Source organism: Rosa rugosa, chromosome 1, assembly GCF_958449725.1.
Source record: "Rosa rugosa chromosome 1, drRosRugo1.1, whole genome shotgun sequence".
In the NCBI taxonomy this organism is placed as follows: domain Eukaryota; kingdom Viridiplantae; phylum Streptophyta; class Magnoliopsida; order Rosales; family Rosaceae; genus Rosa; species Rosa rugosa.
The window spans coordinates 49,145,332-49,160,969 of NC_084820.1; the positions used below are offsets into that span (position 1 = coordinate 49,145,332).

The window sequence follows — 15,638 nt, forward strand, 5'->3', positions numbered from 1 at the left end:
GGAAGTGACGTTTTTGCAATGCCTTGGTGAAATATTTCGAGATCTCTACATTCATATGAGCTCTACTAGGTTTTTAGGACACTTTGATAATCCTTACCTTTCATTTCTTTAAACCTTGAGCCTTAGCCCCATTACAACCTTTGAGAGGACCTTCTTGATCCTTAAGATGGGACAGCCTTTGATGTGGAGATGAGTTACAAGAGTTGAACCTATGGCTTGGGTCCATTCGTGCAAGTAGTTGATATCCTTCATGAGATCTTTTGAAAAAAAAAAATTATATTCACAAAGTGCTTTTCGTTTCTTATATATGTGAGCTATTTGACTGCCTTAAAATATGTTCTCTCACATATAAATGAGTGATTATAAGCTTTTAAGCATTGCCTTGATCTGAGAGAAGAAAAAGTGGATATACCTTGTGAGGATATGAATCATACTTGTCTGAAGCATGCTAAGCTAAACCCCAATCACCATTATTACAACCAAGTCCTACTTGTGTATGTGTGGATCATATGTTTTAATTAACTCTCGAATGCTTAACATTGATTCTTGGTTGAGTGCTAATCTTGGTGTTGTGAAAGTAAGAGATTTCTGAGACAATATGTTAAAGGGCAATAGAGGTCTTTGTGATGTCAACATCTTGGTCTTTGTCTTTGAATTTACTCTTTTATGTGTGACGTTTTTTTTTTCTTTGTGTTTTGCTTTGTGTTTTACGTTTTTGGTTTCTTTGAGTCTTTGTGTTTTTGTTTCCATACTTAGTCATTTTTTTCGTTGGTTTCTTTGTTTTGTGTCATAGTCTTTTTGGTTTGTTAGTTTTTGATTTTGCTAAGGGACTAGCAAAAGCTAAGTGTGGGGGAATTTGATAGGAGCATTTTAATGTGGTATTTTAATAGTTAATTCCTCACATTTTGCTTAGTTAATTCCTTAACGAATCGATTTTTAACTCAATTTCTATTTTCTTAGGTACATTGGAGTAAATGATGGTGAAATAAGCATTAGGTCCACACTTACCTATAAATGGTGGAGAAAAATGGAAATGTACTAAAATGTCAATTTTACACATTTTCCTACTCCGGCTAGGAGAAACCAAGCCAAGCAAGGAAGAAGGAGCGGCCGCCGGACCAAATGAACTTCAAATGAGCTGAAACTTTCCAGATCCATTCTAGACAGCCCAAGGATCATTTCTTATGAAGAGTGCAAGAACTTTTGTTGAGTGGAAGACCTTCAAACAATCAGCCCAATTTTCTACAGAAGCAAAACTGGAAAACTGGACCTGTAAGAGGTCCAGCAGCATTTTCGGCCCAACCACATGGAATAAAAATCTGAAATTTTACCAGGGTGATCTACACTCATAATGGAACATTTTTTATGAAGAGGTCATAGTGAAATTGGGAATGCTTGTTGGAGAAATAATTGAAGGAATAAAGGGGCAGAAACTGATCTAAAAAACAGCTCAACATCACATGTTCATGTTTCCTACCCACATGAAGAAAGCTAGATGCTTTTCTCTTTTTCCTTGGATATATTTTTCTGCTCCAATAGATCATCATCACTTCCATACTTCTACACCTTCATGCCTTGCTTTCATTTCATCATTACTCCATCTTTTCCATATTTTACAAACCACTTTCATTATTTTTCTTCCATTTATCATTTCACTCTTCTTTTTCTTCCCTATATAAACACCTTCTCCTCTCACTCTAAACACATTCCTTCATCCATTTCATCTTCTTTGTCTCTCCATTTCCATTCCATTTTTCTCTCCATTCTCTAGTTGCAAAATTCTGCGTTTTCAAGTAAGAAGAAGAAGAAGAAGAAGGAGCCGGGAATATCATATCCTCCATTGTCCACCTTGAAGGCTTGCTTCCAAGATTCAAGATTTCAACGTTTCAAGCACTCCATCTCCATCTCCAACTCACGGTGTAATTTATTCTTTTTCCTTATTTAATTTCGTAGGAATTTGTTTCTAGTTAACAATAACATTAAGGGCAAAGTTTAAGCCCAATTTCTATGTTTGAATAAAAATTGTGATTTCTTTATGTTGATTTTTATGTTGCTTATGTGAGATTGCTTAATTGATTTTGGATTATGGAAAACTTTTATATATATGTGTTCTTTGATGGCCAACTTAGGATATATGCATGTAATTGGTGCTAGATTTAAGTAGTAAAGGCTTTGGACAAAAGTCGAAATCAATTAAGGAGGATTGCAAATAGATGGACTTTTTCATACTAGGTTGTGCACTTTGGTTGACATCCTTTCTTTGTTCTTCATGCATTGAATGTGTTCTTGATTAGCTAGTTTTCTAGACTATGATTGCATGTTCAATAGGTTTAATTTAGGTGCTTTCACTTAGATTAAATATTCAAGGAAAGTAAAATATGGGAAATCATTTGCTTCGAATGTTTCACATGGTCAACTTATTTCTCATGACATAGATAATCAACTATAGGAATTGTAATTGGATTTCATTCATATGATTGTAGTTTTGATCTTTGTTTCTTGTGTTCCACCCTTATATATGTGTTTTTACACTTTCTTTATTTCATTTAATTTTAATTCCAATTCTATAATCTCAAAACCCCCCTTTTTATATTAACTTGTATATATTTTTATTCTTTATTTTATTTTTGTACATAATACTTTTTACTTTATTATTTTAATTCTTTATTTGTTTTTTTTGACAATGACAGGTGTACCCTCAATCCCCGGAATAGAACGATCCCTATTTGCTTATACTACTAACGATGTTTTCAGGGTTAAATTATGCGCTTGCTTTGAGCGTATCAATCATTCGATTGAGAGGAAGAATTATTATCGTGGTGGATGCAAGATCCGTTTGTAACTCGATTTGTTTGTCTTTGTTACTAGGACAAAAGTTAATAAAATAGTTGATGATGACAGGATGAAGTTCATACAAGTAACGTCAGGAGTCTACATAACTACTTATGGAGTAACATAATAATTTTTTGGTCGGAACAAGAAAAAATTATTATGGTACTCGATCCATATATAAAAATATTAGAATCCATCAAACCGGACAAATAAATCAACCTCTACAAGGATGATTTTTTTTTGAAAAAGAGTTGGTGCAGCGACCCTTACACCTTATCCATTAATGAAACCATAGAATACATGGGCATACGAATTGCATAATCAATGGATAATCAATGGAAATACGAATTGCATAATCTAGCGGTAATTGGGCATTGTGAAAGTTGTGATCAACGAAATCCTTTTTAAGTTACATGTGAACTGAGAATACGTTTCTTATTTAATTTGTTCGGAATCTTTTCCTAGGGTTTGAGATTGTAGTATTTTGATGACAGAGCCGGACAAGAATATTGTAATCAAATAATGGTTTAACATTGTTGTTATAGTTGACGCCATCATTGTCGACATGCATACATTGCTTATGCTTCTGTTTATGATTCTTGTCGTCATTCGATTGAGAAGGAGAATTATTATCGTGGTGTTTCAAGAGCCGTTTGTAACTCTTTTTTTTTTTTTTTTTTGTATTAGGACAAAAGTTAATAAAATAGTTGATGATAACAGAATGAAGTTTATACAAATAACATCGGAAGTCTACGTAACTACTTATGAAATTCAGATAGAAACAAAGAACTGTGGAAGTATATGACAAGATTGGTTATCCAATGGGTGTGCACTAAGATGAATTCACTCCGGTGAGGAATCAAGCACACTTTTATTTGAAAGAGCACTTTTTGCCTTCAAATGCACATGGTTGAACAATTTAATTGTTCATGGTTGGATGGATTCCTCGAAAACATGAGTTTGTAGTTTATCGTATTGGAGATATATATCGTAAGACGTTTACACCAAGATTCGTGCGAGAGTGGATGTCTACCCTTATGTGAGAGACATACTATGACTATGATAAAAGATTCGCGCGAGAGCACTATTCTGATGAACGAGTTATATATCGTCATTGAGAGGTTGAATAACAATGATTTGTTTGATCTTTTGTGCGCATTGATACTCGAGATTGATTGTGATGTTCGTGTTCAATACTTAGGTGCTGCACGATGGATATGGTTTTTTAACATATAGTATTTGACTCTACGGAAAAGGCAAGAAAAATGTTCTCCAGCTGTCAATGCGATTGTTCACTCTCTTTTAGATTCGGGTGAAACAATTTTATGCATCCCTGGAGGAAGGACACTGGTTACGTAGGGTTTGCTTCTCATGTGTTGAACCGAGCACAACATGCGTAATGTCAGGCCTTGTAGAGTTACTGATTCTAGTTTAGATTAAGGGCCCTTAGATTAACTATAGTTTAGATCGCAGATTTCTTTTTATAATTCGGCTGTATGATATCTTTTTGCTTTTGAATTTATTTGAACGATTGAAATTCAAACCAAAAAGTGGAAATTTAACTTAATGGCTCTTTTCTCTTCATAGTTTTGTTGTATGGCCTTCTGCCTTTGAACTAAAAAAAAAATCTTCATAATTTCCCTTTCTGAACTACCTCAATGATATATATATATATATATATTTGGATATATGGGGCCAAAAGGCCCAAAGAACAAAGACAAAGAAAACAATTAGGAATATGAAGTAACAAATACATTCCTAGTTCTAACAGTTTCACACAAGTCCTCAAAAGCAGCATTCACAACTTGTGGAGGAGGTTGCTGAAATTACTGCACTCCAAAGTCAATGATAATTGCCCATATTCTATTGTCTTTTAAAAGACAACATTAGAAGAGTTGTATCGTTTTTCTCTTGGTAAATTGTAGGGGAATAGTTCTCTATAACCCCTATGCTTTCGATAATAAGCCATAAATAAAATGTTATCGTAATAAATGACAAAATCTTTGTTGGGGTTTTGGTGGTTGATGTGGAGGACTAGATTACAGTGGAGGGTGGTGATGGCGATGGAATTCGGGCAAATGAAGTTAAGTAGTTAATTAAGGTTATTCGTTAGACTCTTATTTGCAAAATGTTGTTACATTATTATTTATTTTTTCTTCATTCATTTTTTTTTTCGCTTAATAAAAGATAGACTACAAGGAGGTTTCTTCTTTTTCTTTAGTAGAACATAAGTTATTCTTTGAGAAATTATATATACATACACCCATTTGCTTAATACCCATCTCATTCCTCTCTTACTTTTTTGAACTTTTCATAATTTGAAAATGTCTTTCTATCCTATGAATTAAATATAAAAAAAAAATTAAAACAACGTAAATTGAGGGAGCACTTCTCATGAAACTATCTCACATCAGACATTTGTTTTTTCCTTTTCTATTAATTTGATGAATATTAATACATAGGGAGGATGTGACGACAAAGTTGAAGCGAAGGAGAGAGGCTCAACTTCATAAGATAGTTCAATAGGAACAAATTCTTACTCTCCACCACCATCATTGTTAATTTCTTTCATAAAGGTCAATACATTATTACAAATAGTCTCATTCTTCTGAGAATTTCATAAGAATCACAAGGGGGAAAACCCTAATAATTATAGGTCGTGAGTTAAACTCCCCATGGACCAAGAATTGTGAAGTGAAGAACCTTAAACATTGAAGGCAGAAAACTCAGTATTCATGAACTACTCGAATTTCTTAAAGAGCTCAATTCGGATAGCAAGAACAAGAGTTTGGAAGCATAGTTTGAGAGTAAACTAATGCCCAGATTTTTATTTTTTTAAATAATAAAAAGGGGCATAAAAGAAAATTTAAAATAAAAATTTAACAAAAACAAAAAAAAAACAATTTGGGTTGTGTGTACTAAGTAGGTAGGGATGTGCACATAAAATTTATCTTCATCTTTTTATATATGTAAACATGTTTAGATCCATGAATCGGGATCCTAATGCATATAGACACAAATGGTCCAATGAGAGCAAGAAGTTACAGGAACATTTGGAACATTTCATTTCTGAACAGTAGAGCCATTTTCATTTTCAAGTAGTCGATCGAAGAAACATCGGCTAAAGAAAATAAAAGAAAAGACAAAAACCAAAACGGCATCGTTGCGTCTGTCATCAAACTCATTTACCCAATATCCAATAAACAAAAAAAAAAAAAAAAAACGTTTTCATAATTCTACAAATATAACAGAACAATCACCGTCTCTTCGCACCAAAATAGGTAGTCTTTCCTCCGTGAAATCACCTTTCCGATTTCTAAAACCCGACGCGATCCAACGCCGACTTATATCTCTAGCTCAACAAACCACAACGCGCCATGATTTGAGTCCCAAATCTCTGGGCTTTCGCCAGGTTTATTTCTGTTTTTTAATCTCTTCGGATTCCAAATCGGATCTTGCATCCGCTATACAATTGCAATTCGATTCTGATCGGCCTTCGATTCGTCTTTCAATGTCTCGTTGTTAGGTTTTTAGGTTGGTCATTGCAAAACTGAATGTGAATCGAATCGGATTTTGGAAGAATGGCGTGGTTCAGTGGGAAAGTCTCGTTGGGGAACTTCCCCGATCTCGCCGGCGCTGTAAATAAGCTCCAGGAGAGCGTCAAGAACATCGAGAAGAATTTCGATACCGCCCTCGGGTTTGAAGAGAAGGAGAAGCTTGAATCCGCCAATGAAGGTACTTTTCCAGCTCACACATTCCTCACATTGCTCCTACTCTCTCTCTATATCTTCCTTTGCTTTTTAGAATTCTGTTTAGAATGAGCTACATTATTTTATGCTTAATAAAGTAGAGCAGTGTTTCGATTCTTGGGTAGAAACTCGACCAAGCTAGAAGGAAAAAACTATGTTTTGAGCTTATTAATGGGGGTTATATATATATAAGTAGCATCTTCTTTTGTTACATTACGGAACTTGCATTTTCGGTAGCTGTGGATTATGATTTTGCTTTAGTGTATTATGATTGCAGTTTCTTAGGATAGGTTGTATTTTACTTTCTTGGGGTAGGATAGGTTTGTAAGAATTGCGGGAAAATGAGTTATGCTATGCTTGTATATTGCAGAAGTTGCAATGCAAGATTTAGAGTTTTCTAAACATGATATCCTCTCTATGTTCAGCTTCAGGATTATGGCCTTCATCTACAGAAAGGAAAGCACTATTTGATCCTGTTATGTCCTTTATGGGGCAAAAGAATGAGGATGACACTGTTGAATCATCACAGAAAGCTGAGTCTTCTGAGGCTCCACCTAAGGTTGAGAAATCACCAGCAGAGCTTGAATCTTCACCGAAGGTTGAGATATCATCAGTGGAGCCTAAATCTCCACCTAAGGTTGAGAAATCGTCAGTGGAGCCTGAATCTCTACCTAAGGTTGAGAAATCATCAGTGGAGCCTGAATCTTCACCTAAGGTTGAGAAATCATCAGTGGAGCCTGAACCTCCACAATGTTCATCTGCGGTTGACGAAAAAGATGGGGTGAGTGAAACGTTACCACATTCTGCAACTGAACAGACTGCTGCTAAGGAGGAAAATGACGTTGCCAAGGAAAAAAAAGATGAAAATCATGCTGAGACTGCAGAAGAAACAAAGACTTTGTCATCAGAGCCTGAGAGATCAGAGTCTCAATCGCCCTCAGTGCCAGTTGAGGCAACTGAGCCTACCATGAGTGCCTCATCATCAGATTTTGTTGGTTCTCAAGAAGAAGACAATAAGATTTCAGTAGGGGGACCCTCAGAACTTTCAGAATCAGCTCAAGGAATGTCAGGAGCTGTTAATGTAGGTGAAGTAGAGGTGGGTAGTACTGCTCTGCACAGTGAGTCACATGATCATGCTGATGTGCATGAGAATGCGGATGCCCAGAAGGCACACAAAGAGAATGATAATGAAATTGTGACTCAGGCTGGAGATATTGCTGAAGTGGTTTCTATGGTCGAACCTGAAGAATCAACTGAGAGCCTGCCTCGAGATGTTGAGCCATCTGCTATTCACTCCGTTTCCACTGAGGTGACTCATAGCGCTGGTGGATCTCCTACCAACCAATTACCTAGTGTTTATACTTCCAATGAGGCTTCGGATGCGTCTTCCGAGTTAGTTTTCAAACAAAAGGATGCTATCATTGAGGAACCTGGAATTGGTCATCGAGTTGATGAGAATGAAACCAACTATAATGAGCAACGTCTGAGCTCAGGACAGAAGTCAGACTCTTCAGACACAGGAGCAAATGTCTCTGATGCTTCCAACGCTTTGCTTGAATTAGAGAAGGTGAAGAAGGAGATGAAAATGATGGAAGCTGCATTGCAAGGTGCTGCAAGACAGGCTCAGGTACACAATGAAATGACTATGCATCATCTTATTCCAGAACTAGTTAAGACTTCGACCGTTTGCCGTCTTTGTCATTTTTGTGGTCAGACACTCGGGCGCTGCTGAACTTCCTGACTGGATTTTATTTTTCTAATTCAGTAGTGCCACCTAGATATAATTTAGGTTTATGTAGGCTTCTAAGTTGATTTGACCATTTCAGATTATATGTTATTGTTGATTTATGTAAAAGCAAAATGCTTTTTCTATTTCTTTACGATATTAAATTAAATTGGCTTTTAAGGTGAATTAGATTAAAGTAGTGAGATATGCATAAAATTTCATATGCTTTGCCTACTGTCATTGTGTATCTACATTTCTCTACTTCTGATCTATTTGATCCTTTTTTCCAGGCAAAAGCCGATGAGATTGCCAAGTTCATGAACGAAAATGAGCAATTAAAAACTGTGGTTGAGGATTTGAAGGTTCGTATGTTTATCTACAATCTATAGGATTTGAGTCTGCCAAGCTGATGATAGAGTATTGAATATTTCATGTATTCATCGATTTTTCTTCACTCTTGATTTATATTGCACAAGTATTTATTTCCATCTTCCAAAAATAAACTTCTCTTTACCTGTAGTTTGTCCTAGGGATGGATAAAGTGCCGATTTGGGTATCTGCAACCACCAATTGCCTTCCTTCTCCCTCTCTTACTCTCAATTGTTTTTTTTGGGGGGGGGGGGGGGGGGGGGATGGAAGATTGATGGTGACTTGTCAGTACCCAATGGGTATAATGTCCCGTTAAAGGAAAAACAAAGAAAATTCTTTGATAAAGGCAGTTGGCTCCCTGGCTTACCACTTAAACATTTCTTATTAAATGCTGGATGAAATATCTTGGCAAAATTAACGCTAATTTTTCTTATAGGTGGCTTATGTTGAGTTAATGCTTACTGTGCAGTACTCTTCTTTCAATTAATCTATCATTATTTTTTCTTACAAAAGGAATGGAGGTGGACATATTCCGATCTGACTTCTTTGATGCTTAATCTTTGTCAATGTAATTATCATGTCATGAAACTATGGATTGGCACTTTGCTCATTCAATCTGATGGTTGCCTTCACTCCATATTTTATCTTTCGTCAATCTTCTTTCATGAAACTATGGCTTGGCACTTTGCTCATTCAATCTGATGGTTGCCTTCACTCCATATTTTATCTTTTGTCAATCTTCTCTCTTTGAAACCCGCCAAACCCACCATACCCACCGTGGTTGAGAGGCTCATCTTCACAATTACTAAGTAACCCTAAATGTGGTTTACCAGGAATATAGAACTGCATTAATAAATAATTGTTCATATAGATGTTCACCCTTTAACTAGTGAAATTAATTGAACAGAGAAAATCCAGTGAAGCAGAAGTTGAGTCTCTGCGGGAGGAGTACCATAAAAGGGTTGCAACACTTGAAAGGAAGGTAAGGCATCTCAGAATCTCATAAATGCTTGTTTATAGTTGTGCTTTGATTCATTTTTTAATTTTTTCCATGTCCATTATGTTTCAATGAATTATTACTATTGGTGTAGTTTTAGGTATGCTAGTTTAGCCTATCTATTTTCTTTAAAATTCTTACTGAATTTTTATTTTCAACATTTCAGGTTTACGCTCTTACTAAGGAAAGGGACACGCTTCGAAGGGAGCAGAATAAGAAAAGTGATGCAGCTGCACTTTTGAAGGAAAAGGATGAAATAATTACTCAAGTTATGGCTGAAGGTATAAATGTGAATTTCCTCCTTCACATTTCGTGTAGTGTAAAGTATCCTCCATTTATGCATTTTTTGTCTACCAGGTGAAGAGCTTTCAAAAAAACAGGCTACTCAAGAAGGTCTCATTAGGAAACTAAGGGCTCAGGTACACTTGCGGGTTTACTGTTTGTCTGATTTTGCCATTCTTCAGTCCTTTCACTCCTAGTAATTCTTATATTTTTGTTCCAAATCACCTGGTTAATAGATTAGAGAGTTCGAAGAAGAGAAGAAAGGGCTGACTACCAAGCTCCAGGTAATTGAATTATGTTACCATCGTTTTCAATTATGATTAGCTAATTTTATGTTCTGAAGCTCTTCTAGTCATTATATATTTTGAAATGACATGAAACCAAGCTCTTCTAGTGGCTTGCTTGTTTTTTTTTTTTTTTTTTTCCTGCAAGCTTGGCTGAAAGTTTCTATAGTAGAGAAGGTTATATAATAAAACGATCTTTCAATCACATTTCTGTTTTACAATGCTTAATGTTATGTAGCAGTCAAAGATGATGTAATCCATGGAACGTTATTGTTCTCTTCTAATTACAATACTTATACATTACCTTCCGGCATACTATTTAAATCTAGTTGTATATTGCCTTATGGCTTATTCTAATTACTGAATATTATTGTTCTCTTCTAATTATAATGCTTATACATTACCTTCCGGCATATTGTATAAATTTGGTTGTATATTACCTTACAGCATCTTCTAATTTAGGAATTATTGCAAAGGACATATATATACATACAGATTGATAAGTTCACATCTTTTGAAATACTGTTTCATCCGTCTTTTTAATAGCAATATGTAAGTACGTGATTCTATCTTCAGGTAGAAGAGAATAAAGTAGAGAGTATCAAGAGGGACAAGACAGCTACAGAAAAGTTGCTGCAGGAAACTATAGAAAAGCACCAAACAGAACTTGCAGCGCAGAAAGAGTATTATACTAATGCTTTGGCTGCTGCCAAGGAGGCAGAAGCAATGGCCGAGGCACGTGCTAACGATGAAGCCAGATCTGAACTGGAGAGTCGTCTAAGAGACGCTCAGGAGCGTGAAGCTATGCTAGTTCAGGCACTCGAAGAATTACGACAAACTCTAACTAGAACAGAACAGCAGGTTTGTAATTTGTGTGTTTTTATAGTTGGTTTTAGCCGCCTGCTAGAATAGAGGAAAAATTTCAACTGGCCTGCCAAAAGTCATGGCCTGAGTTACTTTGTCAATTGTTTTTTCAGGCAGTATTTAAAGAAGACATGCTTCGCCGGGACGTTGAGGATCTTCAAAAACGTTATCAAGTACGTAAAGCTTCCTTTGTTTTTATTCAACTGCCTTTCCTTTCTAAAATTTTTGATGATTCAATTTCTTACAAATGTCATCTGTTCTCTTGTAGGCAAGTGAGCGGCGATGTGAGGAGTTGATCACGCAAGTACCAGAATCTACCAGGCCTCTTCTTAGGCAAATCGAAGCAATGCAGGTGAATTGATATTCTTATGCATTGTCCAGGAGAATATTTGGATACTTACTTGACTGAACTCAGGTGTAGGAAGTTTGATTTAATTTGTAATTGTTTTCTTGGTTACAGGAAACAACTTCCAGAAGGGCAGAAGCTTGGGCAGCTGTTGAGAGGTCTCTTACCAATCGACTACAGGTTTGTAGAGTGTTTTAGCAAGTTATGGTTTAAGATTTGAAAACTGTGTCATTTATCTTTCATTCTTCTACAGGAAGCAGAGGCCAAAGCTGCTGCTGCTGAGGAAAGAGAGCGATCGGTGAATGAACGCTTGTCTCAAACCTTATCTCGTATTAACGTTCTTGAGGCTCAGGTTGGCTTTTATGAGCTTTACAACTGTGCTTTTGGGAATATGGTTATTTTTTCACTAACTTGAACTAAATATATTCTACAGATTTCATGTCTTAGAGCCGAGCAATCCCAATTAAGTAAGTCTCTTGAAAAGGAGAGACAAAGAGCAGCTGAAAATAGGCAGGAGTACCTTGCTGCAAAGGAAGAAGCTGATACTCAAGAAGGCCGTGCAAACCAGCTTGAAGAAGAAATTCGTGAACTCAGGCGAAAACATAAGCAGGAGTTACAAGATGCTTTGATGCACAGGGAACTGCTACAGCAGGTAGTGCTCCTGGTTCCTTTGTATCTTGATTTCCAGTTAATAGTGTTTATTATGTTTCATCACCATAAACATAAGTGGTTGCCTTGTCATATTCATTTGTCTTTTTGCTAAGTGAAGTTTTCCCTTCCATATATGTCTAGTGCTAGAGTTCTTTGAGGCATATGAACTCTGAAGTAAGCAATAAACCAATTGAAAGTGGAAGCGGTCGAACCATGTTGTTCTTGTAAAATTGCTTAGAGAACTCCCTTTGCTTTTGTTTGATTGGTTTCTCTCCTCAGTCATGGTCTTTCAGTTATTCATAGTAAGAAATAGGAACTTTGTCTTGGTAGTGTTAACAAGCCTAGTCTCTACATTAGCTCATGTTAGATGTAACAGAAAAGCCTTTCCTACTCCAAAGTATTTGTACAAGACACAAGCAATTTATAGAGAACTTCTCTGAGCATATTCAAAATTGAATTCCTTTTTCATGGGTAAAATAATAGGTTCAATTGACATCATTTGTGATCATTAGCTTCCCTGAATCAAGCTTTTGATTGACAGGAGGTAGAAAGGGAGAAAGCTGCTAGGTTGGATTTGGAAAGGACATCTCGTGTCCGTTCTGCTACTGTATCTGATCAGACAACTATAACAAGGCAGAGTTCTGCTTTTGAGAATGGTATGATGCTTTTGTTTGTGTAAAATCTCTCCAAATCCAAAAAAATAAAAATGAAAAATAAAGAAAGAATCTTTCCATTGTCTGTCACTTATGCTATACGTTTTTAACTTTCTACAGGAAGCTTGAACCGGAAACTTTCAAGTGCTAGCAGCCTAGGGAGCATGGAGGAAAGCTATTTTCTACAAGCATCTCTGGACTCGTCTGATAGTTTCTCTGAGAGGAGAAATGCTGGGGAAGCAACCATGACTCCATACTATATGAAGAGCATGACGCCTAGTGCTTTTGAAGCTTCCCTTCGTCAGAAGGAGGGTGAACTTGCATCTTACATGTCTCGTTTGGTGAGGAATATTTCTAAGCTCCTTATATACAAAAATGTCATTTGGGTATTTAGTAACTATGTTGTCTTACAAATGATTTGTCCATTTTACTATAGGCATCCATGGAATCTATTCGCGATTCTCTCGCAGAGGAGTTGGTCAAAATGACAGAACAGGTGATTTTCAGTCTGTAGTACCTATTTTTCATTTTTTTTTATTATTTTATTTTTGTGGAGGTGTCTTCTTTGAAATTGAGCTTGAGAATTGATTATGTTGCTGCAGTGTGAAAAGTTACGAGCAGAGGCTGGCATGTTACCTGGCATCAGAGCAGAGCTAGATGCACTAAGGAGGAGGCATTCTGCTGCACTGGAGCTGATGGGTGAACGAGATGAGGAGGTATCTATATGTCTCCATTTTGGTTTGCGTTGAAGTGAATAATTCAACTAAAATTGTTGTGTAACACACGTGTTATGAACTCTGATGCCATGATTTTTTATTCTAAGCTAATTAACCTCGTGGAAAAGTCATTTAAAACTTAACAAGAAGCCATTATTGTGTTAACAAGTCAATAAGTTTTGACAAATGCATTAGTTTTATTTTGGGTTTTAGCACAGATTTGGCAGTATATTTCCTGAATTACATTGTGGATTTTAGTTAAGTATTTTTATTTATTTTTTTATCTTTTGATTCTTATTTTGGGTAAAGGATGTGAATTTTTATACTTATGATTGGAGTGCTTTGGGCTTCAGCCTATTTTCTGTTTACTGTTTTATTGTAGTATCTTGTTTTTTGTTGTCTTTGGTTAGATTTTGTGTGTTAGTCGCTGCAGTGGACTCCTGGCCTCCTGTTTTGCAACTTTCTTCTCTTTTTTTAAATGAAAGCCTGTTTCATAAAAGGAAAAAAAGGGGCCCTGCCAATCACGGTTCACAATTAGGATAGGAGGATGTGTAGGTTTTGGTAAGCAGTTTATTAGTCTCTTCTGCTATAGTATGATCTTCTCCCTGTTTCTCTGACCAGAATATGATTAGGAAATTATAAAGAGAAACCTCCTTTTGTATTTAGAGTTTGAGATGCTTGACAGTAGTTCACATGGACCTACTTGCTTTAGCATCTGTGACCAGTTGACCAAGTGAAGGAATTCTCTTTTCTTTCTCCTCCTTATTTTCTTTTGTGTTCTATTCATTTACTTATGTTCGGAAAATGCAAAAGTTGTCATTTTATGTCGATTCCTGATAATTTAAAGTGGATGCCTGTCTGTAGCTGGAGGAACTTCGTGCGGATATTGTAGACTTGAAGGAGATGTACAGAGAGCAAGTAAACTTGCTTGTGAACAAGGTAAACATTTTGTTTAAAAATTCTGCTTTTTGTTTCTTGAAATCTTACTAGTATCCTTCTCTCATCTTACTCATACGATTATATCTGCTCACGTGTCTACAGATACAGATAATGAGTTCAGCAGTTGGAAGCTAACCTCATATTATAATATACTCATCTATCAATTCATGATGTTCATGGTATATATAAGCCGTTGTATACTAGTAAATGCCATTGTTTTGATTCAATCTTTATTATGGGTTTGCTCAAGTTTGTCTTTGCCAAAGTGTTTGGAAAGGGTGGCATGCCCTTGTTTTAGTTTTGCATTTTTGATGATGCCCGTGTTAAAGTTAAACATGTATGTAATTCAGGGGAATTGTTGTATACCATGCTCTTCCGCAGACAGTTTTCAAGGTCATACGCAATTTATAGATACAAGTCATACAACTAAGAGCCTTATTAAACAGTATGACCCTATTGTAACATCAACAACACTTTCCACTGCTGTTCTAATAATGTTTACTCATCTTTTCTTTCTTTTTAGATACAGTAGTGGATCAGGTTCTCATCCTCATTCTTCGTAAGCACACTGCTTCACTTCAGAAAATGAACCTTTTGACGGGATGCAAGTCTCATGGTCATGTAGAATTGATTTCTTGTGTAAACACTCAGCAGATGTAGCCTTACCCTAAAAAAAAAAAGAGGCTGTCATTAGCGAACAACAGATGATGGATACTAGGGGCTTATATAGACAAACCAAAATACCTTGTACACACTCCTCGTGACACTGCCTGAAACACCGGCTTTATAGTCAAAAGGCCCCTCCACCTCCAAACTCCGGTCAACCAAGGATGGTCACTGACCTAGCAACGGTTGCAGGGCATACGCCCTCACTGCTCGGACGGTCGTATAGAGCGAGGAAAGTCGATTAAAAAACGAGAAATTTAAAGGTGCGAATATAAAATTGACTGTTTGCATGAAGTGTGAGCAATCTATTGGGCAGGGAGGACTAACGCGCCAAAACACAGGATCCAATTAACCCGCAATTGATTGGGCAACCCGCCAAAAGAACAGGTGTTGGTCTCTCCGGGCACAAGCTTCGCTTTGCGTAATCACCAAACCAGTCCAAAAAGCATGTGAAACAACACCCAACATCGTTTAATTAATAGAAAATTACATAGTAGCACATCACCAAAAATATAAACACAGAAAACCCACCTTCAATTTGTTTTATATAAATAAGGACATAAG

General features: G+C 36.4%; 1 protein-coding gene across 2 annotated transcripts; it reads left to right on the forward strand.

Annotated features, from left to right (window-relative positions):
* Positions 1-6,079: 6,079 nt before the first annotated feature.
* Positions 6,080-14,930, forward strand: LOC133725244 (golgin candidate 5). 2 transcript variants are annotated; one of them, XM_062152413.1, is made up of 20 exons: positions 6,080-6,244; positions 6,359-6,567; positions 7,007-8,208; positions 8,598-8,669; positions 9,584-9,658; positions 9,840-9,954; positions 10,031-10,092; positions 10,192-10,239; positions 10,816-11,100; positions 11,217-11,276; positions 11,372-11,455; positions 11,564-11,629; positions 11,703-11,801; positions 11,883-12,101; positions 12,642-12,756; positions 12,874-13,094; positions 13,190-13,249; positions 13,356-13,469; positions 14,334-14,408; positions 14,511-14,930. In XM_062152413.1, exons 2-20 carry the CDS (start codon positions 6,414-6,416, stop codon positions 14,541-14,543), a joined length of 3,159 nt encoding a protein of 1,052 aa, XP_062008397.1. In that variant the 5' UTR covers positions 6,080-6,244; positions 6,359-6,413; the 3' UTR covers positions 14,544-14,930. The 2 variants fall into 2 exon arrangements, with proteins under 2 accessions (XP_062008397.1, XP_062008398.1); XM_062152414.1 differs by having other exon boundaries at positions 6,367-6,567.
* The last annotated feature ends 708 nt before the right edge of the window (positions 14,931-15,638 follow it).